The sequence below is a fragment of the Schistocerca piceifrons genome, chromosome 4 (assembly GCF_021461385.2).
Source record: "Schistocerca piceifrons isolate TAMUIC-IGC-003096 chromosome 4, iqSchPice1.1, whole genome shotgun sequence".
NCBI classification, from domain to species: Eukaryota; Metazoa; Arthropoda; class Insecta; order Orthoptera; family Acrididae; genus Schistocerca; species Schistocerca piceifrons.
This window is the reverse complement of record NC_060141.1, coordinates 327457509-327481629: the sequence shown is the minus strand read 5'-3', so window position 1 is coordinate 327481629 and position 24121 is coordinate 327457509. Positions and strand designations below refer to the sequence as shown.

The 24121-nt window shown below is 38.1% G+C and overlaps 1 protein-coding gene across 1 annotated transcript in view; it reads left to right on the top strand.

Moving 5' to 3' along the window:
* The window catches only part of LOC124796335 (ER degradation-enhancing alpha-mannosidase-like protein 3), a 228558-nt gene extending 204936 nt beyond the window's left edge, over positions 1-23622 (top strand). The window contains exons 18-19 of the mRNA XM_047260471.1: positions 7516-7649; positions 22369-23622. Of these exons, the coding sequence (XP_047116427.1) occupies positions 7516-7649; positions 22369-22914 (680 nt within the window). The 3' untranslated portion in view covers positions 22915-23622. The remainder of the gene's footprint in view (positions 1-7515; positions 7650-22368) is intronic.
* Positions 23623-24121: the final 499 nt, after the last annotated feature.

Here is a 24121-nt window from a genome sequence, read left to right as displayed (position 1 = left end):
ATGTGTGTGTGTGTGTGTGGTTTTTTTTTTTTTTTTTTTTTTTTTTTTTTTTTTTTTACCTTGATTGCTCCTTTTTAATTTACTTGAGTTGAGACCAAGAGATAAAGTTGTAAGTTTTAAGAATTTCGTGAAGCTGCTGGAGCTTGTATTTGATCAGTGGCTTGCTTCAGCCAGGGGGACTGAAAGTAAGACTCTTTAAAGTGTTAAATGTCATGACCTGTGTGAATGGAGAGAACTGAAAGAAGATAGATCATGCTGGCTCCAATTTTACATGGCATTGTTTGGTTGCATTTAGATAATGGTTGCATGATTTGTGAATAAGCATGACCATCATATTAAAAAATACCAAATTCACTAAACCATGATAGTATCTGATTCACTAAAGGGGGTGTATAGGATAAGCCCCATTAACAACTTTTATGCGTAGTCAGGAGAGCCTTCATTATGTACACAGAAAAATCTCTGTGAGGCTAAAGAAGCATACAAACCTTGATCGTCATCAGCATCATTCTCTTTTCATGTAACTGTTCACATCTGGGTAACTTTGGAGCTATTAGGAATCTATTATGGATACAGGTGCGGCAGATAATAGATTGTGGTTGTCGATGAGACCCAGGATGATTTTAAACTTGACAGATCATAACGATCCATAATTTACTCTAGAATACATTGTTAAGATAAAAATTCTTAATATTGTAAATAAACACCAAGATTTTAAAGTAGTTAGATTGATGGGTCCAAATGGGAGAAACGTTCACTGCTCAGCCATTTTACCGTGCGAGGTGGCCCAATGGTTAGCACACTGGACTCGCATTCGGGAGGACGACGGTTCAATCCCGCGTCCGGCCATCCTGATTTAGGTTTTCCGTGATTTCCCTAGATCACTTCAGGCAAATGTCAGGATGGTTCCTTCGAAAGGGCACGGCCGATTTCCTTCCCCATCCTTCCCTAATGCGAGCTTGTGCTCCGTCTCTAATGACCTCGTTGTCGACGGGACGTTAAACGCTAATCTCCTCCTCCTCCTCCTCTGCCATTTTCCTCAAATTTGTCCTCAGGATGCAAGTTCCCAATGACTTGAGTAAATTTTAAACTTTACACAAGTGAGAGGTGATCGAGGGCTGAAAATCCTCGTCTTTTGTAATTCGCTGATTGCTCTGAGTACAAACCAGCACTTGTATCCAGCAGATAAATGGTTCAGAATACCCAGGATGCCCTTCTCCAGGAAAGGAAGTGTCATTGTCCTAGGTACTAAGTTTCATGGCATTCTGTGGAAATGAAGTGGTGGATTCTGCAACCAAGAAGGCATTTAGGCTGCACAATGTGACTCGTTGTCCTGTCATTCAGCATCCTTTAATATTGTTGTTTGATAAAACCAACTGTAAGATCTTGGTGCTGCTCCACACAACCATTCTTGATATGACTCTCAAATATACACAGGGCTTCCTTCTCAAACAGGAGGACTAACTAGTTGGTGGTGGTTGAGGTGCACAGGTGACAATACATCATATTTTAATAGAGTGTCTTTTCCATCATGTCAAAAGGATTATTGGTTGATCTGCTTTCTTTTTTAAGCAGTATTGAGATGAACCTAGTATGACTTTTTTCTGTGTTGTACCTGACCTTATACCTAAAATATTAAACAGGAAATTTTAATGTGTATTCATGTTGACTGGCTCATCCAGTTTGAGAGATCAGCCAGCCACAACTTCTGTTCTGCTGTTTTAGTAATTTTTTCACTACTTTTATACTAATATTGAATTATCAATTTTACATTGTGTATCATTGAGAAGGATTTAGTGTAGGAATGTGAGAGAGAAGGTATGTTTTATGGCAAATCAATTAATTTTTGAAAAATATGTTAATCATTTTTATCTTCTAAATTGATACAATTTTATATACCATTATTGGGCTTTCTGCCACTGTTGCACAACAAACCATCGCATTTTTGGGAGCTCATTAATGTGCTGTATCATTGAAAATGCGTACTTTTGGAATACAAATCCTCTAAATAATGGCACCTTAGCTTCCGAAACACTAATAAAGATGTCATCTGCAGTTTGCTGCTGTTAGCCTATCACATGATCTAGCCAGTGAATAAATTATGACTTTTTCATTGTGTGCAAACACTAATTAATATACATACAGTATAGGAATAAGAAGAGCTATGCCTTCATACATAGTTTTGACTGTCACAAACATGGGCTTATTTTTCTGTGGACATGATTGTGTTGGGATGTAAGAGCACTGTTTAAATTGCTGCAAGTGAAGCAGTGACGTAAATAGTCTTCACGGGTTTGCCGCCGCATCACGTTGTGCTAATTCCACAATATTTCCTCAGAGCAACTGTCTGACATCTTCAGGTGGTTCAGTCTTTCTGGTGGCTAGGTACCTAGCCACCAGCAAGGTTGAACCATCTGAAGATGTCGGACAGTTGCTCCGAGGAAATATTGTGGAATTTGCGCAACGTGATCTGACTGCAAACCCATGAAGACAATTTACAACACATCTGCCAGGAAAGCTTGAAGCAGTAACATTTATGTTCATGGTTTTGAGAAATATTTGGCTGTTTTTCCTGAATATGTTGTGATTTATAAGAGTATGTTCAGGCTTGGATGCAATAGAATGGCTTAAATTGCTGTGAGTAAAGCATTGACATTTGGATTCTTCATTGTCACAAATATTTGGTTGTTGTTTCCTGAATAGTTTGTGAGTCTCAGGAGTGTAGTTAGGATGTTTTTGACTACACCTCCCTCCCATCCTCTCCCTCCCCTCCCTCCTCCCCAGGGGTGTAGTTAGGCTGGGTCACAAGAGCACAGCTTGAATTATCACAAAAAGCATGCTTTTGATGACATACTGTTCCTTAGCTCAGCCTGAGGACTGGAGCAGGTTGGAAAGTAACAGATTGGTTGCGTGTTGCGAAGCAAACAAATGTGAAACCAGAAAAATGTGGTTGTGACTGACTGATCAATCTGTAGCTTAGCCTAAGGCCTAGGTTAGGTTGCAAGGTAACAATTTGGTTGTGAGTTGCTGAGGCCAACAAATGTGATAGCAACAAATCTAATTGTGGTGAGAGACTGATCTGCAGCATAGCCTGAGGTCTTGGTTACGTTGGATGGCAACACTTTGGTTGTGAGTTAATGAACCCAACAAATGTGAAAGCATAAAATCTGGTTTTGGTAACACGCTGATCTGCAGCTTAGTCCGAGACCTGGATTATGTTGGAAGTTAACTGTTTGGCTGTGGTTTGGTAAAGACAGCAAATACGAAAGCAAAAAAATCGAGTTGTGGTGAGAGACTCATCTGTAGCTGTTGGCACAAGGAGCAGACGGGTTATTGCATTGTCGACATTCATTCCACATTCAAGGGTAGTGCATGGATTGATACTTGGTTTGGTAATTCATAAAAGATGGTCTGAAAAATGTCTGACGCCCGTGCTGTGTGGATCTCGACGTGTTATCTGAAGATGATGAGACTTGTCACAAATTTTGGCATGTTTGCATGTACGTTGACTGGTCTTCCTTCTGTAGTAAAGTGTCTGTCAAGTGGCTGAGTAACAATTCACAATAGTTGAGAGCAAGAGGAGTCATCATTGAACTAGAGAAGGCAAAATTTGGAAAAGGGAATGTGGCAGAGGCCATGAGAGAGTTAGACAGTGAATGTATGGTGGAATTCACTGAGGGTAGGTAAAAGTCATCCTTGAGCCCCTTTACTTTCGGTCTGAGAAAGTCTTGACAAGAATAATCAAAGAAAAGTTTCTGCTGGAGCGGGAATCATTAGCAACTGCTGGAAGTCCTACGAGACACTAGATGCTGAAGGTTAACAGCACCTGAGAGTGTACCATATTGTTAATTTCATAGGCCTGGCTGATTGTTCCATTCATACACCAAATACATAAAAAATGTGGCAAGATATCAGATATGCTATGACACAATATGACAGAAAGTCCAACATTTCATGAGTTGTCTATGTGAATACATGTTCCATCGAGCATATCATCTGAAAGAAACGTGACATTATTTTTTCATTGGTGCCAGTAAATTTTACCCAGCCAACAAAAGTAGGAACTCTGGTGTAATAGTAGAGTGCTGCAGGCATGGCTAGCAATTACAGTCTGTGCTTTTCAGGGAAACCAGTGCCTTTACATTCCTCACCATTGAAGGCACGTGAAACCATGGCTTTGCCTGTTAGTAAATAATTTGGGACATTAACCATTCTTGTTTTATTCATGCTAGACACTGAGAGTTTTTCATGGCATTTGTGTGTTCTCACAAAGAAAATTGTGGTATTATGTTGTGATTCTTTGCTGTGGTTGGCTAACTAGACCATGTGTCCAGTGTTCAGTGTGATTGTCTGACAGCAACAAATTGAACAGCCACCGTCTTCATTTCAGTGTTCCAGAAGCTAACATGGTTTATTTGGTGGATGTCATACCTATACTTGTGTATTGTGAAAATATGCACTTTCAATGATACATGCATTAAAGAGCTCTCCGAAACACATTGTTTTTAGTGTGGTTTGTTGTGCTTCAGTAGCAGGAAGTTGGATAACTCTGTACAAAAATTGTACCTCTAAATTATTTGTTAAGACACCAATAAGTACACTGTTAAGTGCCCTACAGGAATGACAGAATTAACTGTCAAACTTTAGGACCGAAGAAAATCAAATGACTCATAATGGTAATCAGCACTGTGGAAATAATATGTCAGGATATCATTGTACCTGCTGCAGGACAACTGCAAAGAATTGTTTTTAAAATGGTAGTGTATCTAGCTGAAATAGTATGATCCATTTATAGTAATCATGATTTTAGCTTGATTATATCCATTACAAGAGTCCAAAACAACAAAAGCTGACTAGTTATTGAAGATAAAAATTGTAAGTATAATAGTGGCATTATCATTTGGATTGCAGTGCACTAATGTGTTTGGGAAACTATTGTCTATGTATATTTTATACTCACATGGAGGAAGTTGTGGAAGAAATTCACTCTCCCAAGAAAAATTAATAATATATGTTCTGTCTTGAATATTGATTTCTCAAAATCCAATAAATTCAAAGAGGATTTTATAAATTTAATACAGTCATTCGGCATAAACTCAGCTGTTAACAAACATTAAAAACACCAACCTCTGCATCTGTCATTGAGAAGATTTTGAAAAATAAATGCATATATGCCTGTAACATGCAAGTAGTAAATAGAGATTCTATTGCAAAAGATATACGTGAATACTAAAATAGGTTCTTTCAAAAGCAAAAAGATTATAAAATGACAAAACAATGGGTAATTCCAGGAACGATCAAAAATTCATGCAGATACGTTATTCATGTATCCAGCAACACCTGAGGAATTGTCAACAATTATTAAAAGATTGCCTAATAAGTAATCACTGTGTGCTGATGAGATACCAGATGCCATCATTTTCCATCATTAAAGCTAGAGTGTGATGTATTTCCAAACAGTTTAAAAACTGCAAAAGTAACACCTCTGCATAAGAAGGGTGCAAAATGTGAAATTGCAAATTATAGGTCACTTTCAATTTTTTCAGGTTTTAGCAAAATTATAGAAAAAAAAAATTCCTTAGAGGATTTAACAGCCTTCTTAGATAAAGAAATGCTCATAAATGTCTCACAACATTCAGAGCTAGAAACTCGAGCATTGCAGCAATTGTATTTCCCCCCCCTTTCTTAATGAAATACTATAAGCAGTGGATGATAAGAAACATGTATCTGGAATATTAATTACCTTAGCAAAGCCTTTATTGTTGTTGATTATGACATTCTCTTGCGTAAGTTAAGTAGTTGTGGAATTAGAGGCAAGTCTGAAGGGTGGATCCAATCCCACGTCAATAATCACCAACAGAATACACATATAAAATAAAAAGACAGTGAAAGACAAACATTCCAGTTTTTGCAGTAATGAGTGAAAAATCAAGTATGGAGTCCCACAAGGGTCTGTTCTGGACCTGTCTTATTTCTGCTGTATGTAAATGACTTGGCTGATAAAATACATAATGGAACTGCAGTTCTCTCTTTGCAGGTGATGCGAATACTCAAATTAAATTACACAGTGAGGAAAACCTGCAGGAAACTGCAGCATTGGTTATGCATAGCCTAGCAATGTGGTTCAAGATCAATAGGCTCTATCCCTGTTTTCACTATTGAAGAAACTAATGTCTCAAATGTCAGTCATACAAAACTTTTAGGTAAAAATCAAACAATGGAAAATCCAGGATGGAATGTAACAGTACTGTGAAAAGGAAAGTTGCTATTCACCATGTAGTGGAGATGCTGAGTCGCAGATAGGCACAACAAAAAGAGTATCACAAATAACAGCTTTTGGCCAGTAAGGCCTTTGTCAGAATTAGACGGAAAACGCACACATATACACGTGCAAACACAACTCTCACACATGCAACTGCAGTCTTAGGCAACTGTGACCACGGTATTGTAAAACTTTTAGGCATACATATTCAGAAGGTATTGAAGTAGGAGACATACATAAAGACTCTAAATAAAAAACTGAATACACTTTCATATGCTGTTAGGAGTCTCACTCGGAATACAAGCTGTTCATTGGTGGTGACAATGTACCATGTACAGAATAATTGTTAGGGGGACTTCCACAATTTTAAGGAAAACATACCAGAGTGTTAAAGAAAACCAAATGTAGGGATTCCTGTATATCCTTTTTCTAACAGTCTGATTGTACTGCCACTATATACATACTAATTTTTACAAATGGGCATTGCTGTAGATCTCGTTTTAAAAGTCTGATTATATCTCTCAACCTCTTCAAACATAACTATGATCCACATACTTATGAAACTATGCAGAAGCTGAACCTACAGATAAACATTGGAAGTACAAACTTATGCAAAAGAGGAGTGTATCATAGTGGGGCTATGTTACATAACCACATGCCTTCTTACTTAAAATGTGTACCAAAATTAAACAATTCTTGTTGGACCGCTGCTTGTACTCTGTCTCTGAATTTCTGGAACATCATAACAAGTAAACCTCATTTACCAAATATTGTTAATTATGTATTGCATCACTTAACACTATAATTTATTTTGTGTTTATCATGTAGTAATAAGCATATGCAGAATCAATGTAGTATGTCAGTTCATAGTATTATCTACTCTGATTGTGTTGACGATGTATTCACAGTGACTGCTGTAACCATAAATTAGTTATGGTTAACTTTTTCTGTATCATGTGTACAAAATTCTGACAACAGGCTTGCTGTATATCTCAAGATTTCTCTCCACTGTCAAATGCATTTACATCTAAGCTACGTGTTTTGTTGTGCGAAACATTTGTATTTACTAATAGTGATTGACAGTATATTTCAGCTTTGTGATTTATCAGCAGTTGCATTAAATGATGAGGTTTTGGATGTCTTCTTTCCTATATTTGATAAGTCAGTAGTTTCATTGAGTACATATTAACAGCTAAAACAAAAATGTGCTATGAACTTCTTTTTTCATGTGCAACACCCACCTGATTTGACAGGCAAGAAGACAGATCAGCCCAGGAAAGAGGGTCAGGACAATTTCTACAAGAATAAAGATACTGTGGAAGCCACACTTCGAAAATTAAAGGAGTCCGTACATGAGTATCTAGAAGAACAAGAGAAGCTTCAAGAGGTAATCTATCTGAAGTACTTTTCCCTGTCGTTCATAAACTGTTATCTTCTTATTAACTCAGATAGTACTATAGGAGAAAGACCTATTATTATGGAAAAATTCACGTGAATGGTATACCTTCACCCATTTGTAATTTTTGCAATGAAAACTGGTTTATTTCCTATGTATTTTTTTTATTTTACACATCAAGTTCCATAAGACCAAATTGAGGAGCAAATCTCCAAGGGTGTGGAATGTGTCAGTACATGAAATTACAACATAAAATTGATAATAGATAAAATAAAACTTTATGAACCCAAAAAAAGACAAGCCATATGTTTATGTAAATGCAGTCAACAGTATAACACCAGAATCGGATTAATTTTTCAAGGAACTCCTTGACAGAATAGAACGAGTGACTCATGAGGAAACTTCAGTCTTGATTTGAAAGTGCGTGGATTACTGCTAAGATTTTTAAATTCTTGTGGTTGTTGTTGTTGTTGTTGTTGTGGTGGTGGTGGTCTTCAGTGCTGAGACTGGTTTGATGTAGCTCTCAATGCTACTCCATCCTGTGCAAGCTTCTTCATCTCCCAGTACCTACTGCAGCCTACATCCTTCTGAATCTGCTTAGTGTATTCATCTCTTGGTCTCCCTATATGATTTTTACCCTCCATGCTGCCCTCCAGTACTAAATTGGTGATCCCTTGATGCCTCAGAACATGTCCGACCAACTGATGCCTTCTTCTAGTCAAGTTGTGCCACAAACTCCTCTTCTCCCCAATTCTATTCAATACCTCGTCATTAGTTATGTGATCTACCCATCTAATCTTCAGCATTCTTCTGTAGCACCACATTTCGAAAGCTTAAACTGTTTATCGTCCATATTTCATTTCCATACATGGCTATACTCCATACAAATACTCTCAGAAACTACTTCCTGACACTTAAATCAATACTCGATGTCAACAAATTTCTCTTCTTCGGAAACGCTTTCCTTGCCATTGCCAGTCTACATTTTATATCCTCCCTATTTCAACTATCATCAGTTATTTTGCTCCCCAAATAGCAAAACTCCTTTACTACTTTAAGTGTCTCATTTCCTAATCCAATTCCCTCAGCATCACCCAACTTAATTTGACTACATTCCAGTATCCTCGTTTTGCTTTTGTTGATATTCCTCTTATACCCTTCTTTCAAGACACTGCCCATTCCGTTCAACTGCTCTTGCAAGTCCTTTGCTGTCTCTGACAGAATTATAATGTCATTGACAAACCTCAAAGTTTTTATTTCTTCTCCATGGATTTTAATGCCTACTCCAAACTTTTCTTTTGTTTCCTTTACTGCTTGCTTAATATACAGATTGAATAGCATCGGGGAGAGGCTACACCCCTATCTCACTCCCTTCCCAACCACTGCTTCCCTTTCATGCCCCTCGACTCTTATAACTGCCATCTGGTTTCTGTAAAAATTGTAAATAGCCTTTCGCTCCCTGTATTTTACCCCTGCCACCTTCAGAATTTGAAAGAGAATATTCCAGTCAACATTGTCAAAAGCTTTCTCGAAGTCTACAAATGCTAGAAATGTAGGTTTGCCTTTTCCTTAAGCTTTCTTCTAAGATATGTCATAGGGTCAGTATTGCCTCACGTGTTCCAACATTTCTACAGAATCCAAACTGGTCTTCCCCGATGTCGACATCTACCTGTTTTTCCATTCATCTGTAGAGAATTCGCATTAGTTTTTAGCAACTGTGACTTATTAAACTGATAGTTCGGTAATTTTCACATCTGCCAACACCTGCTTTCTTTGGGATTGGAATTATTATATTCTTCTTAAAGTCTGAGGGAATTTTGCCTGTCTCGTACATCTTGCTCACCAGATGGTAGAGTTTTGTCAGGACTGGCTCTCCCAAGGCTGTCAGTAGTTCTAATAGAATGTTGTCTACTCCTGCGGCCTTGTTTCAACTTAGGTCTTTCAGTAATCTGTCAAACTCCTCACGCAGTATCATATCTCCCATTTCATCTTCATCTACATCCTCTTCTATTTCCATAATATTGTCCTCAAGAACATCGCCCCTGTATAGACCCTCTATATGCTCCTTCCACCTTTCTGCTTTCCCTTCTTTGCTTAGAACAGGGTTTCCATCTGAGCTCTTGATATTCATGCAAGTGGTTCTCTTTTCTCCAAAGGTCTCTTTAATTTTCCTGTAGGCAGTATCTACCATACCCATCATGGGATAAGCCTCTACATCCTTACATTTGTCCTCTAGCCATCCCTGCTTAGCCATTTTGCACTTCCTGTCGATCTCATTTTTGAGACGTTTGTATTCCTTTTTGCCTGCTTCATTTTCTGCATTTTTGTATTTTCTCCTCTCATCAATTAAATTAAGTATCTCTTCTGTTTCCCAAGGATTTCTACTAGCCCTCGTCTTTTTACCTACTTGATCCTCTGCCGCCTTCACTACTTCATCCCTCAAAGCTAGCCATTCTTCTTCTACTGTATTTCTTTCCCCCGTTCCTGTTAATTGTTCCCTTATGCTCTCCCTGAAACTCTGTACAACATTGGTTTAGTCAGTTTATCCAGGTCCCATCTCCTTAAATTCCCACCTTTTTGCAGTTTCTTCAGTTTTAATCTACAGTTCATAACCAATAGATTGTGGTCAGAGTCCACATCTGCCCCTGGAAATGTCTTATAATTTAAAACCTGGTTCCTAAATCTCTGTCTCACCATTATATAATCTATCTGAAACCTTCTAGTGTCTCCAGGGTTCTTCCATGTATACAACCTTCTTTCATGATTCTTGAACCAAGTGTTAGCTATGATTAAGTTATGCTCTGTGCAAAATTCTACCAGGCGGCTTCCTCTTTCATTTCTTAGCCGTAATCCATATTCTCCTACTACGTTTCCTTCTCTTCCTTTTCCTACTGTTGAATTCCAGTCACCCATGACTATTAAATTTTCGCCTCCCTTCAGTACCTGAATATTTTCTTTTATCCCATCATACATTCCTTCAATTTCTTCATCATCTGCAGAGCTAGTTGGCATATAAACTTGTACTACTGTAGTAGGCGTGAGCTTCGTGTCTATCTTGGCCACAATAATGCATTCACTATGCTGTTTGTAGTAGCTTACCCACACTCCTATTTTTTTATTCATTATTAAACCTACTCCTGCATTGCCCCTATTTGATTTTGTATTTATTTATTTTTATTTATTTATTTATTTATTTATTTTTCCGTGGGACCAAATTAATGAGAAATCTCCATGGTCATGGAACGAGTCAATACATGAAATTATAACATGATAGTAGAAACAGATAAAATTAAATATAAAAAACATATTAGGCGATAAGTCTTAAGTTTAAATAAAGAAAATCAACAATGTAACACTGGAATTTGCTTAATTTTTTAGCTCTTCCAGGAGCTCCTCGACAGAATAGGAGGAGTGAGCCATGAGGAAACTCTTCAGTTTAGACTTAAGAGTTTGAGCTACTGCTAAGATTTTTGAGTTCTTGTGGTAGTTTATTGAAAATGGATGCAGCAGAATACTGCACTCCTTTCTGCACAGGAGTCAAGGAAGTGCATTCCACATGCAGATTTGATTTCTGCCTAGTATTAACTGAGTGAAAGCTGCTAACTCTTGGGAATAGATTAATATTGCTAACAACAAACAACATTAAAGAAAATATATACTGTGAGGGCAATGTCATAATTTCCAGACTATTGAATAGGGGTCGACAAGAGGTTCTCGAACTTATACCACATATAGCTCGAACAGCCCGTTTTTGAGCCAAAAATACCCTTTTTGAATCAGAAGAATTACCCCAAAAAATAATACCATACGACATAAGTGTATTAAAATATGCGAAGTAGACTACTTTTCATGTTGAACTGTCACTTATTTCAGATACTGTTCTAATGGTAAATAAAGCAGCATTTAGTTTCTGAACAAGATCCTGGACGTGGGCTTTCCACAACAGCTTGCTATCTATCCGAACGCCTAGGAACTTGAACTGTTCTGTCTCGCTTATAATATTCCCATTCTGTCTGATCAAAATATCGGTTCTTGTTGAATTGTGAATTAGAAACTGTAAAAACTGAGTCTTACTGTGATTTAGCATCAAATTGTTTTCCTCAAGCCACAAACTTATTTCATGAACTACATTATTTGATACTGTTTCAGTATTACACACAAGATCCTTCACTACCAAGCTGGTGTCATCAGCAAACAGAAATATTTTTGAATCACATGTAATACTAGAAGGCATGTCATAACGCCCCACTTAACAGTGTCCCATTGCGACTGAACATCACTACCACTCTCAGTATTGCAGAGAATTGCCTTCTGCTTTCTGTTCTTAAAGTAAGAGGCGAACCAATTGTAAGTTACTCCCCTTACTCCATAATGGTCCAACTTCTGCAGTAATATTTTGTGGTCAACACAGTCAAAAGCCTTCGTTAAATCAAAGAAAACACGTAGCGTTCGCAACCTTTTATTTAATCTGTCCAACACCTCACAGAGAATATAGCATTTTCAGTTGTTAAACCATTTCTAAAACCAAACTGTACATTTGACAGCAGATTATGTGAATTTAAATGCTCCAGTAACCTTGTATATACAATCTTCTCGATAACTTTAGCAAACACCGACGGCATAGAAATAAGTCTAAAGTTGTCAACATTATCCCTGTCTCCCTTTTTATAAAGTGGCTTCACTACAGAGTACAGAGTGCCCTCCGCCACACACCGTTGGGTGGCTTGCGGAGTATCAATGTAGATGTAGATGTAATCGGTCAGGAAACCGACCACTCCTAAAGGAAAAGTTACAGATATGGTTAAGTACTGGGCTAACATACATTGAACAATACTTGAGTATTCTGCTAGATACCCTGTCATATCCATGAGAGTTCTTGGTCTTTAGTGATTTAATTATTAAGTCAATCTCCCTCTTGTCAGTATCATGGAGGAGCATTTCAGGTAACGGTCTTGGAACACTTTTTTCTAAGAGCGCTATATGATTCCCTGTTGGAACTAGGTTTCTATTTAGTTCTATTTATAACCCTGTATTCACCTGACCAAAAGTCTTGTTCCTCCTGCCACCGAACTTCACTAATTCCCACTATATCTAACTTTAACCTATCAATTTCCCTTTTTAAGTTTTCTAACCTACCTGCCCGATTAAGGGATCTGACATTCCACGCTCCGATCCGTAGAACGCCAGTTTTCTTTCTCCTGATAACGACGTACTCTTGAGTAGTCCCCGCCCGAAGATCCAAATGGGGGACTATTTTACCTCTGGAATATTTTACCCAAGTGGATGCCATCATCATTTAATCATACAGTAAAGCTGCATGCCCTCAGGAAAAATTACGGCTGTTGTTTCCCCTTGCTTTCAGCCATTCGCAGTACCAGCACAGCAAGGCCGTTTTGGTTAGTGTTACAAGGCCAGATCAGTCAATCATCCAGACTGTTACCTCTACAACCACTGAAAAGGCTGCTGCCCCTCTTCAGGAACCACACGTTTGTCTGCCCTCTCAACAGACACCACTATTGCCCGAACTGTCCGTGTCTGAGCCAAAAATATCCTTTGAGAATGGGAAGAGTTACCCCAAGAGATAATACCATATGACATTGTAATGAAAATAAGCAAAGTAGACTACTTTTCATGTCAAACTATCACTTACTTCAGGTACCTTTCGAGTAGTAATTTATGTACATTGTGCAGCATAAGATAAATTAAAATTTGGTACATATTAGAACCATTAGAATATGAACAGGCTAATAAAAGCCTATTTTATTTCTCCCATTGACAAGAAGGGTCCCATCAAATCAGAAATGTCGCCAACCGAGATTGTATGGTTTACCAAAAATTCACAGTCTTGGCATTCCATTAAAATCTGTTATTAGTGCTATTGATTGTCTGACCTGTGGGATTACTGTACTACTGTTCACTATGGTTCCTCCCAATGATGTAATGTTCTAGTTATGGCAGAACTTTTTAAACATTGCCTCACATCAAGCAGCTCTTCAGATGGCAAGGAGGAAACCATCACGGTTTTGGTATGTTGTTGATTCTTTCATTATGTAGCCTCATGGAGAAAAAGAACACTTACAATATCTAAATCTTAGGATGATGTTAATCCTAATACAAAGTTCATTGTGGGAAAAAAAGACAGACAGGTCAAATTTCTTCTGTGGATATACAAATACTGGGAAAACGCAATGGAACTGTAGCGAACATAGTCTACAGAAATCCCACTCCCACAGACAGATATACAGATATCTTCATAGAAATTCCAGCCACCATCCCAAGCAGAAAAGAGGAGTGATCAAAAAATTGGTGTGGGCTAAAAGAATTTGTGAATCACAGTATTTGGAGGAGGAGCTCTGTCATTTAAGAACTGCCTTTAGAAGAAATGATTACTCTGACAAAGAGATTAACAGGACACTGCACCCTAAAAGATCTAGAACTTCGAAAGGTCTGGAACCTGTAAAGGAAAAGAACCAGCTAAACGTGCAGAGTTTTCCTCCCATTCTCAAAACCATTCAGAGAGTGCATCAGCATAATTCTCAGAAGATATAATATTGACACAGTGCTTAAACCAACAAGATAAGTGCAGGAATAAAAAAAATGGAAAATCCAGGATGGAATGTAGCAATATTGTGAAAAGGAAATTGCTACTCACCACATGGCAAAGATGCTGAGTCACAGATAGGCACAACAAAAAGACGGCCACAAATTAGCCTTTGGCCAGTAAGGCCTTCATCAAAATTAGATGACACACACACACACACACACACACACACACACACACACACACACACACACAAAAAAAAAAAAAAAACAGCAGTCTGTGGCAATTGAGGCCACACTGCAAGCTGCAGCACCAGTGCATGATGGGAGTGGTTATTGGGTGGGGTAAGGAGGAGGTAGGGATGGGGAGGGGAGGGATAGTAGGGTAGGGGTGGCGGACAGTGGCGTGCTGTTGGGCGGACAGTGGCGTGCTGTTGGGGCGCATGTTGGGGTGAGGTGGAAAGAGGGTAGGGTAGCTACGTGCAGTCGGGAGGTTAGACAGGTGGCAGCAGAGAGGTGGGGAGGGTGGGGGAGATAGCGGAAAAGAAGATAAGTAAAAAGACTGGTTGCAATGGGGGAATGAGGGCTATGTAGTGCTGGAGTGGGAACAGAGAAGGAACTGGATGTGAGAGGACAATGACAAACAAAGGTTGAGGCCAGGAGGGTTACGGGGACATAGGATATATTGCAGAGAAAGTCCTATCACAGAGGTGTACTTCAGATAGCAGTCTTTGAAAGATGTTTCCTAAGAGAGTTATATGACAACCTGGAATCAGCCTGTATCAGATGATATGAATTTAAGAGATCTTCAACATTTTTTCTTTGCACAGTCACTCATAAAACCATCACATACAACTAATTTTTAGTACTTTCTATACATGAATCAAGAACACTCTAGCTTGAACAGAAATTTCTTGAAATCAGAGTTAGGGAACCTATAGATAATTATGATTAAAAGTTTTGTTTTGCCATGTTCAACTGCTCCTGCACAGTATTCAGTGATCTGTTCAGTGCAGTATTTTGAAATGTCAATAGATTCAAATGGAATACTGTTTCTCACATATATGGCCACTGCTCCACTCTATAAAAAGCTCCTTGAAAAATAGGTGGATGATCTGTATCCCAATAAAGAAAGCCGCTAAATTATCACAGTCTTTAAGTGGTGCTCTGATATTCCAGTAATATCAGAGTCAACATCTATAAGCAGTTCACTAACACTGTGTGTGGATACTGCATGGGAGATCTGTTTGTGGACTAGATTTGGAAGATAATGCCTGCCTATGAAAGCCTTAGACCTCCAGCATAGTGGGCAAGAGGTTGATCACCACTGTAGATGCACCATCCACAGATACCAAGACTGTATCAGAGCGGCTCTTTAGTGTGAATGGATTTATATAGGTAGATTTCAACAGATAAAGAGATAGCATGCTGATCTGAAGAGGTCCAGGCAAAACAGATAGCAGACATGGTGTTATGGCTATGGAGTAATCTTGTTCCTATGCAAAAATCATGAAAATATGATCACTGAATTAAGCCTGAGATGGGACTTATAGTTGGATAGATAAAAAGTATATTTGCCAAGTGGGGTGGCAGGAGAAAGCACACAAAAAAGTTATGGAAATGTGCACGCTTTTGGAGCCAGAGGCTCCTTCTTCTGGCATGAGGGTTGAAGGAGAAAAAAGAGGGATGAAGGAAAAGGACTGGCAAGGCTTAGGAAATGGGGAGAATTAGGGAAAATTCAGCTAGAACCATGTGTCACAGGAGTCTTACCAAATGGGATGAGAAGGAAAGACTGATTGTTGGGGGCTGCAAGGGTGAGATTAGAAAATGTTAGAACATAAAGGTGTAAGGTAAAGCAGTAAGAGCCGGCCGGTGTGGCCAAGCAGTTCTAGGTGCTTCAGTCTGGAACCGCGCGACCGCTACGGTCGCAGCTTCGAATCCTGCCTCAGGCATGGATGTGTGTAATGTCTTTAGGTTAGTTAGGTTTAAGTAGTTCTAAGTTCTAGGGGACTGATGACCTCAAATGTTAAGTCCCATTGTGCTCAGATCCATTTGAACGAATTTTTTAGTGCAGTAACCAAGACAAAGATTACGGACAAAACCTCATGCAAGAGTTAGCAAGGGCAGAAAGCCAAGTGCATTGTTATGTTGTAGAGGTGGAGGTCAGGGAAAGATAGACAGTCAGAAAATAAAATATACAGAAAACTAAAAGTGAGCAAAGAAAAGGAGTAGTTACTGAAAATAAATGCTGAGACCAAAGAAATTAACATAAATGTAGGCCACATGGATGGTGAGTACTAAGCACATTTAGTAATGCCAGTTCCTACCTGTGGTGTTCTGAGAAACTGATGTCAGCAGGGAGAATTCAGATGGCACATGTGGTAAAAGAGGCACTGAGGTCATGACTGTCATGTTATACAGCATGATCCACAGGACACTGATGAAATTTAATAATAGTTGTACCAGTGTAGGAGGCAGAGCAGTGTTTGTGTGTCAGGCAGTACACAACATGGGTCATTTCACAGGTGGCTGTCCCTTTGATAGTATATGTTTTGCCATTTACTGGGCTGGTATAGGTGGTGGTAAGAGGTTGCATAGGGCAAGTGTTACAGTGGGGGCAGTCACACGGGTAGGAGCCGGCGTCTAAGGAAATTGGTGCAGGAGCAGCATTGGGTCTGACCAGGATATTATAGAACTTAGGGGAACAATGAAAAGCTATTTTTGGTGTGGTGTCCAGAATGTCAGACAGAAAGGACCTAATTTAAGGACTTTATCTTAGGAAGTCTTAGCCTTGTCAAAGTAGGTGATTTAACACATTCAAAATCATGATAATACTGGGTGACAGGAGGTGTTTTCCTAAGTTGTTTTTTGGAGAGATCAGCAGTTCCAGGATTGGATGTGATGGCCTAGGAAAACCTAGATGTGAGTAGCAGCAGAATCTTAAGTACAGATTGGAATGTATGTCACACGGAGGGTTAGGCATAAATCATTATGGTGAATTTATTGCCAAAACCAGTGCATTAGTAGATAGTGAATGTATCACAGATTGGAGAGTGAACTACTTTGGATCAACATAAGCACCAAAGATTGATCAAACATAGTAATCTTATGCTTTTATAGACCACCTACCTCAGGAGATGTGCTGACATAATAATTAAGAGAAATTGATTATGTTTCAGTATTTATTCAGAGGTAAAGAAATTTGCGAAGGATAGAGTTGCATGGAGAGCTGCAGTAAACCAATCTTCAGACTGAAGACCCCAGCAATGAAAAGTGTCATCTGAACACTATGTTGTTCACTAGACGTTATCTTATTGGAAGTTGTGGCCATCTATGATCTGTGAACTGACTTGCCCAGCCAGTTGTAACATGATCTTTAATTTAATTTGGAATCCAAACCAAGAGATGAGTTGGCATTTATTGCACACAGCAACCACTGTGAAAGCGAAAGCAGCATTTAATGACAGAAAACTTGCAAGACTGAACATTTGAAAATATTTTAAGACCAAACCTTTGAATTTATAACTTGCCTCTATCTTTGAGTTTCACACAGTTAGGTCAAATGACAAAACTTGATTACCTGGCATATCAGTAGTCTTGGTAACATCAGGCACCTGTGTTACCATGGAATATCCTTTTATTGAATTTCTTGATTCGTGGCATAGTTCATATTTATTGCACACTAAAGGATATGTACTCCCACAAATTTATGTAGCACTTGGGCAACAATCATTCAGTAACACATGAACAAACTGCTGCAGTGAACAAAAGTAGATACTAGCAAAGATAATCATTTACGAATACTAGAAACCTGCACTGTTACCAACATATAGAATGTGTCATACATATATTAGCTGGAAACAGAAAGTTCACTGTTCTTTTCGAAATAATACTGGTTTCTGTAACAGAAATAAAGGGGGCGTGGCAGCATACATGACCGTAACTTTAAAATTTCATGTATATAGGTCATTTTTCATTTGAAACCCTATAATGTATATATCAATGTAATCAGGAAGACTATAGAATTTAATAAAGTCATAAAAAAATTTCGATTTTTCCACCATTTATAAATACCCTGTATCCTTAAAAAACCAAAACCAGTTGTGAAACAAAGTAAAAGTTTAAATAAATAACAGTGTGAAATGGAAAAATTTGCACTTTCGTCATGTAACTGTTCCACCTAGTGTGTAGGATACAAAAGACTTCAGGAAGAATGTGTTAATACCAATGCCAAAGTAGGCAGGCGCTGAAGACATGCATCAGTTTAATGAGTCATGATTGCAAAACGCTAATATGAATTATCTACAGAAGACTGGAATGACAGATAGAAGCTGATCTGTGGGAAGATCAGTTTCAGAGAATTGTAGGAACATGAGAGGTAGTATTGACCCTACAGCTAAGATGTAGTGAAGAAAAACAAGACTGTATTTGTAATTTTAGGAAAAGCTTTTGACAATATTGACTAAAATGTATTCTTTGATATTCAGAAGTTATCAGCAATAGAACACAGGAAGGTTTTCTCTGCAACCTGTACAGATACCAGACTCAAGTTACGAGAAAGGAGTGAGACAGGGTTGAAGTCTACAACCCAAGTTATTGAATGTATGCATAGAGAAGGCAGTAAAGGCAATCAAGAAAAAATTGGAAAAAGAATTGAAGTTCAAGGAGAAGTAATTCTGCCAGAGATAGGAAAAGACTTGGAAGATCAGTTGAGCAGAATAGATAGTGCCTTGAAAAGAGGCTGTGAAAAGGACATCAATAAAAGTAAAACAAGGGTGAATAAGTACAGTTGAATTAAAAATCGTGTGGCTTAGGGAATTACGGTAGGAAATGGGACACTAAAATTAGTAGATGACTTTCGATAGTTGGTTAGCAAATTAGCTTACAGCAGAAGTAAAGAAGATAGAGAATGTATACTGACAGTAAGAAGGAAATATTTTCTAGAAAAGAGAAATACATTAACATCAAATATAAAATTTAAATGTTAAGAAAGTCTTTTTTCAGAAATTATGTGTATGAAATCTGGATGATGGAGAGTATAGACAAGAAGAGAACAGAAGCTTTTGAAACATGTTCCTCCAGTAAAATACTGGAGGTTAAATAGGTATATCAAATAAGAGATCTCCACCCTGCTCTCCAATGAGCTCTTGCTTGACTCCACTGAAGTCACAAATGGTGGTGGTTTGGGGTCAGTGGAATGTACGCTGTGGGGCATCAAACACGGAACTGTCCTTGCAGTAACTGATTTGTAACAGTTCGTGGTGTCAATGTGGTTCAGACTGTTGCTTAAATTGCTGCTGCAGATGCAGTATGATGTGCCAGAGCCATACGCATAACACGATGGTCATCCCTCTCAGAAGTGTCATGTGGCCGTCTGGAGCCTTGTCTCCTAGCAGCAGTACATTTTCGTGACCACCACTGCCAGCAGTCATGTACAGTGGTTACTGTCCTGCCGAGTCTTTCTGCAGTACTGCACAAAGACCATCCAACTTCTTCTAGCCCAATAACACGACCTTGTTCAAACTCAGTGAGTGTTGACAATGGCATCTTTATCACCCTTAAGACATTCTTGACTAACATCAGCTCACTATGTCCATTCTCAAAGGTAATTAATGCTCACAACAATTACAGCATGTGTTTAAAGCAAACCTGATTTACATCCTCATAGTGGCATAGTGGCACTACTAGTGCCACTCTTATGCAACTGGTACAAAATTTGAAACATGCCTACCAATTTCATTTATGTCGCACAAATCTCTCTCTGTGTGTGTGTGTGTGTGTGTGTGTGTGTGTGTGAGAGAGAGAGAGAGAGAGAGAGAGAGAGAGAGAGAGAGAGAGAGAGAGAGAGTGAGTGAGTGTGTTTTTCCCTCTTTTTTCCCCCAGAGTAATTATGGAAACTTTTTTGAGTTGTTGCTATAGGACAATAAAGACTGTATAACACTCTAATATGACCTTCTCCTTCACCTTGTTTTAAAATCTTGGAACAGAACAGTAGAACCTATCTATAGTATCAAAATGAAGTGGACTTTTGTTTTTTATATTTTACAGGTACTTGTATGTTTGAGAAAGCTAACTGTGTTTTATACAGGCTCCATGGTTCAGGGATTCATCTCTTTGACTAGTACTTCAGGGGACAAGTATCCTGGATTCAGTATCAGCCATTGCTTAGATTAGAATACGAAAATTTATCTCAGAATGAGCAATGTGAAAATTCTGTTAAGCAGTGACATTATACTAAGTAGGAACATCAAGAGTAGTTCAATAGAAGAAGAAAGGAGTATAATAAAAAGGAATTAATTGGGATAGGTCAGGGCAGTGTAAGTATATCAGAAGCAGAGGTGAAGAAGCCACTGATGGCTCAGGAAATACATGAGCTTATAGATCAAAAAAGGAAACATGTATATCTTATGAATGGGGTAGAAAGGCAGCAGTATAAATTGCTTAGAAGTAAGATTAATAGGAAGAGCAAACAGGCTAAATCATAAAGGATGAGGGAGACATTTAAAGATGTTGAGAAAATCATGATTTAAGGAAGAAAGTGTACAAGAAAAATAGGTATAGATTAGAGAAGTAAACTGTAAAGGTGTTAACCTACAAGGATCAGATGGAAAACCATTTTAACTGCCAAAGAAAGTGTGTATATATGGCAGGAGGCCATCAGATGCCTGTATGAAGGAAAGAAACTGCCCCAAAGTGTGAGAAAAGAGCCAGAGAAAGGTGGTATGTGGAAGAAATAGGTGCTTTAGGGAAGTGATCAGAGTATTGAATAATCTAAGCTCAAACAAGACAACAGGAGTTGATGAACTTTTAGGAAGTGCAGGAACTGGAAGTTAATTCAATTTTCAAAAATCTGTATAGGGTGACTTACCATTGGATTTTAAAAAGAGCATTCTTTCACCAAAGATGATGCCTGTGCATAAACATGAAGAGTAGAAAGAAAAATTGAAGACTTAATGAAGGAAGAACAATTTTGTTAAAAAAGATACCAGAGCAGCAACTCTTTCTCTTCATTTAGTTGCAGAAGGCAGATTGTAAAGAAGAATAAAAAGAAGCCAGAAAACCTTCCCAGTATTTGTGTACCTGAAATATGCCTTTGACAATGTGCAGTGGGATAAGATGGTCACAGTTCTAATGGTTCAGGGTAAAATTACAGATCCAGGTAAATACTCTGTGACATCGGCAAAATTCAGTTAGGAATAATAAAAGTGGAAGGTCAAGAAAAACAAGTTAATGTTGAGATAAAAGGCATGGTAGCAGCTTATCGCCACTGTCATTCAACTTGTACATGATAAAAGCAATGAAAAGAAGTGAAAGAAAGATTCAGAAAAGGAATAAAAGTTCAAGAGGAACTGATGTCATTGCCAAAGTTCACAGATGATGTAGTCCATCTGTCCAAATGTAAGGGAGACAAGACGATTTGCTGAAAGTAGTGGACAGTATACTTAGCACAGAATATGGCTTAACCATGAGTAAAGCAAAAACTATGCTCAAGAAGAGTAGTAGAAAGAAGAATAATAAATTGTTGTAACATCAAAATTGAGAGCATGAGACAGGATGACTGAGACAAGAAAGATTGCTAAAGGCTACGAAAGTTTGCTTCTGGTATCATATGATCATTCAATTTTCACTCATATCAGATATTGACATGAAGAAGAAGTGCCTGAAAGTGTACATTTCGAACACTGTATTGTATGACAGTACAGGAATTCGCAGAGGAAGAAATTGGAACCATTTGAAAAACTAAGTGAACAGGTAAAGTATTAAATGAAGTTGTTCTTAAAATACCAGTTGGGGAAAGAATTCTATAAAAGACTGTTTCTAGAAGAAGAGACAGGCTAGTGTGACATGTACTACAGTATCTACAAATAATTAACTTGACACTGGAAGGAACAATAATCGGCTAAAATAAATAGCAAAGGCTGGAGTGTGCAAAACAGATTATAGAAGATGTTGGCTGTAGTAGTTACATAGGGTCAAAAAGATTAGCACAGGCTAGGAAAAGATGATAGCATCAAACTGATCAAAAGACTGATGGTAAAAAAGTACTTCTTTTTACTTGGTCTTGTCATTATGTTTAAGGTAAACCATCAGGTAGTTTCTGTCATGTTTAATATTCACTACCCTAATAATAAAAATGGCAGTTAATAAGAATGCTCTTTCTTGCTTTTAGGAAGCTATAACCAAATCTGAATCATCTGACTTCCGTGCTACCGTTCATACTAATAATGGTGGTGCAGAAGTGATTAGGATCTCTCGGAAAAAAGAAGAGGCAGATTTGGACTTAAAATCAGAAACTGATCAGGCAGAAGATGTAGCACCAAGTCCAAGCCCACCTAGTCCTTCCGAGATGCAGTGGACACAGTTGCGCAATGCTGTGTTGGCTCGAGTGGTTGGCGCAGAACAAGGTGTACCACCGCCATCAGCAGCAACCATGGACTTATATCGTAAACTGCTGGCTCGTGAACCTGGATCCACACGTGCTCAGGCAGCTTGGTTGCTTGCTGAAATAGCAAGCTTAGCTGCAGCTGGTGAGATTAATAATATAGAACTTCCATCTGACCCTTCATCTGCAACATCTCCTCTTTCTCACCATAGTGATAAAGATCCTGTACGGACAGAAGAAAGTGCTCATGAAAGTAAGATTCCTGATTCTACTGTATCCAACCAAAATGAACAGCCTACGGGAAAATTTGTAAAACACATTGATGAGCTGTGATTGTAGACAGATCCTTAGATGGTCTCTGATTTATTAAGATAAAAAGACTTTTGTTAGATGAACAATATTCAAGTGATCATACAATTGAAAATAAATGTGACTCTTTGCAGTTCATGCTGTGTTTCAGTGAGACATGAGCCTGAAAGCAACACAAAGTTACATGTAATAATGTAATATGTTACAATTATGTTGTCTTTCATTTTACTTTTCTGTGTTACAGATTATTCAAAATGGCATCATTAGTTGTCATTATGTTTTATAATTCACTTAAGTACACCATATACTTTCTATAGTGTGTGTGAGTCTTTTTTTATGCAACCATTAACTTAAATTGGGAAATATAGTATGGCCTATATGTGCTCAAGCTGGTTATTGTATATTCTTCACCTGCACTGTACTTATGAAGGAAATGCATAAAAGACCTTAAAGATGTTTCTTTGTTGTAATACAGACATATTTTTAAATAAAATTATGACGCCTGTTTTACCTCGTTATATATTCTATGAAATTAAAAACAGTTCTAAAACATATTTATTGTAGATGTTTTATTCTAATTTGTACATTGTATTTGTATATAATTGTGCATATTCTAAATTTCGATGCATTGTGTGAAACTGGAGATAATGGAACTGTTTTACCATATGGTGTAACAATACACTAAAAAAATTTTATCTTGCAAATAAAGATTGATGAAATATTTTTATGTAATACGGATTGTTTTAAGTACTTCTCATTATACATCCTGTTATGAAATCAATGTACTGAAGTAATTGAAGTTATATTAAGAATTAATCCACTAAATTTGGTGGATAAACATTCAAATCAAAAGGTAACATCACAACCATTAACCTAGTTTGACATCAGGCAACTCTGTCTAAAAACTTGAGTAGTAGTTTTAAAATAATCTTGGCCATTAGCTGCAACTATCTCAACAAGTGATATATAACCACATAGTTGTTTAAAAGACAGAATCATCAGACTTTGTTTGAGGATAATGTATGGTGGTGTATGAGTTTTTACCAGTGTGACTGGTAGATGGTGAAGTGTCTGATGCTAGCCACTTGGCCGAGCAGTTCTGGGTGCTTCAGTCTGGAACTGTGCTGCTGCAACCATCACAGGTTCGAATCCTGCCTCAGGCATGGATGTGTGTGATGTCCTTAGGTTAGTTAGGTTTAAGTAGTTCTAAGTCTAGGGGCCTGCTTAGAGC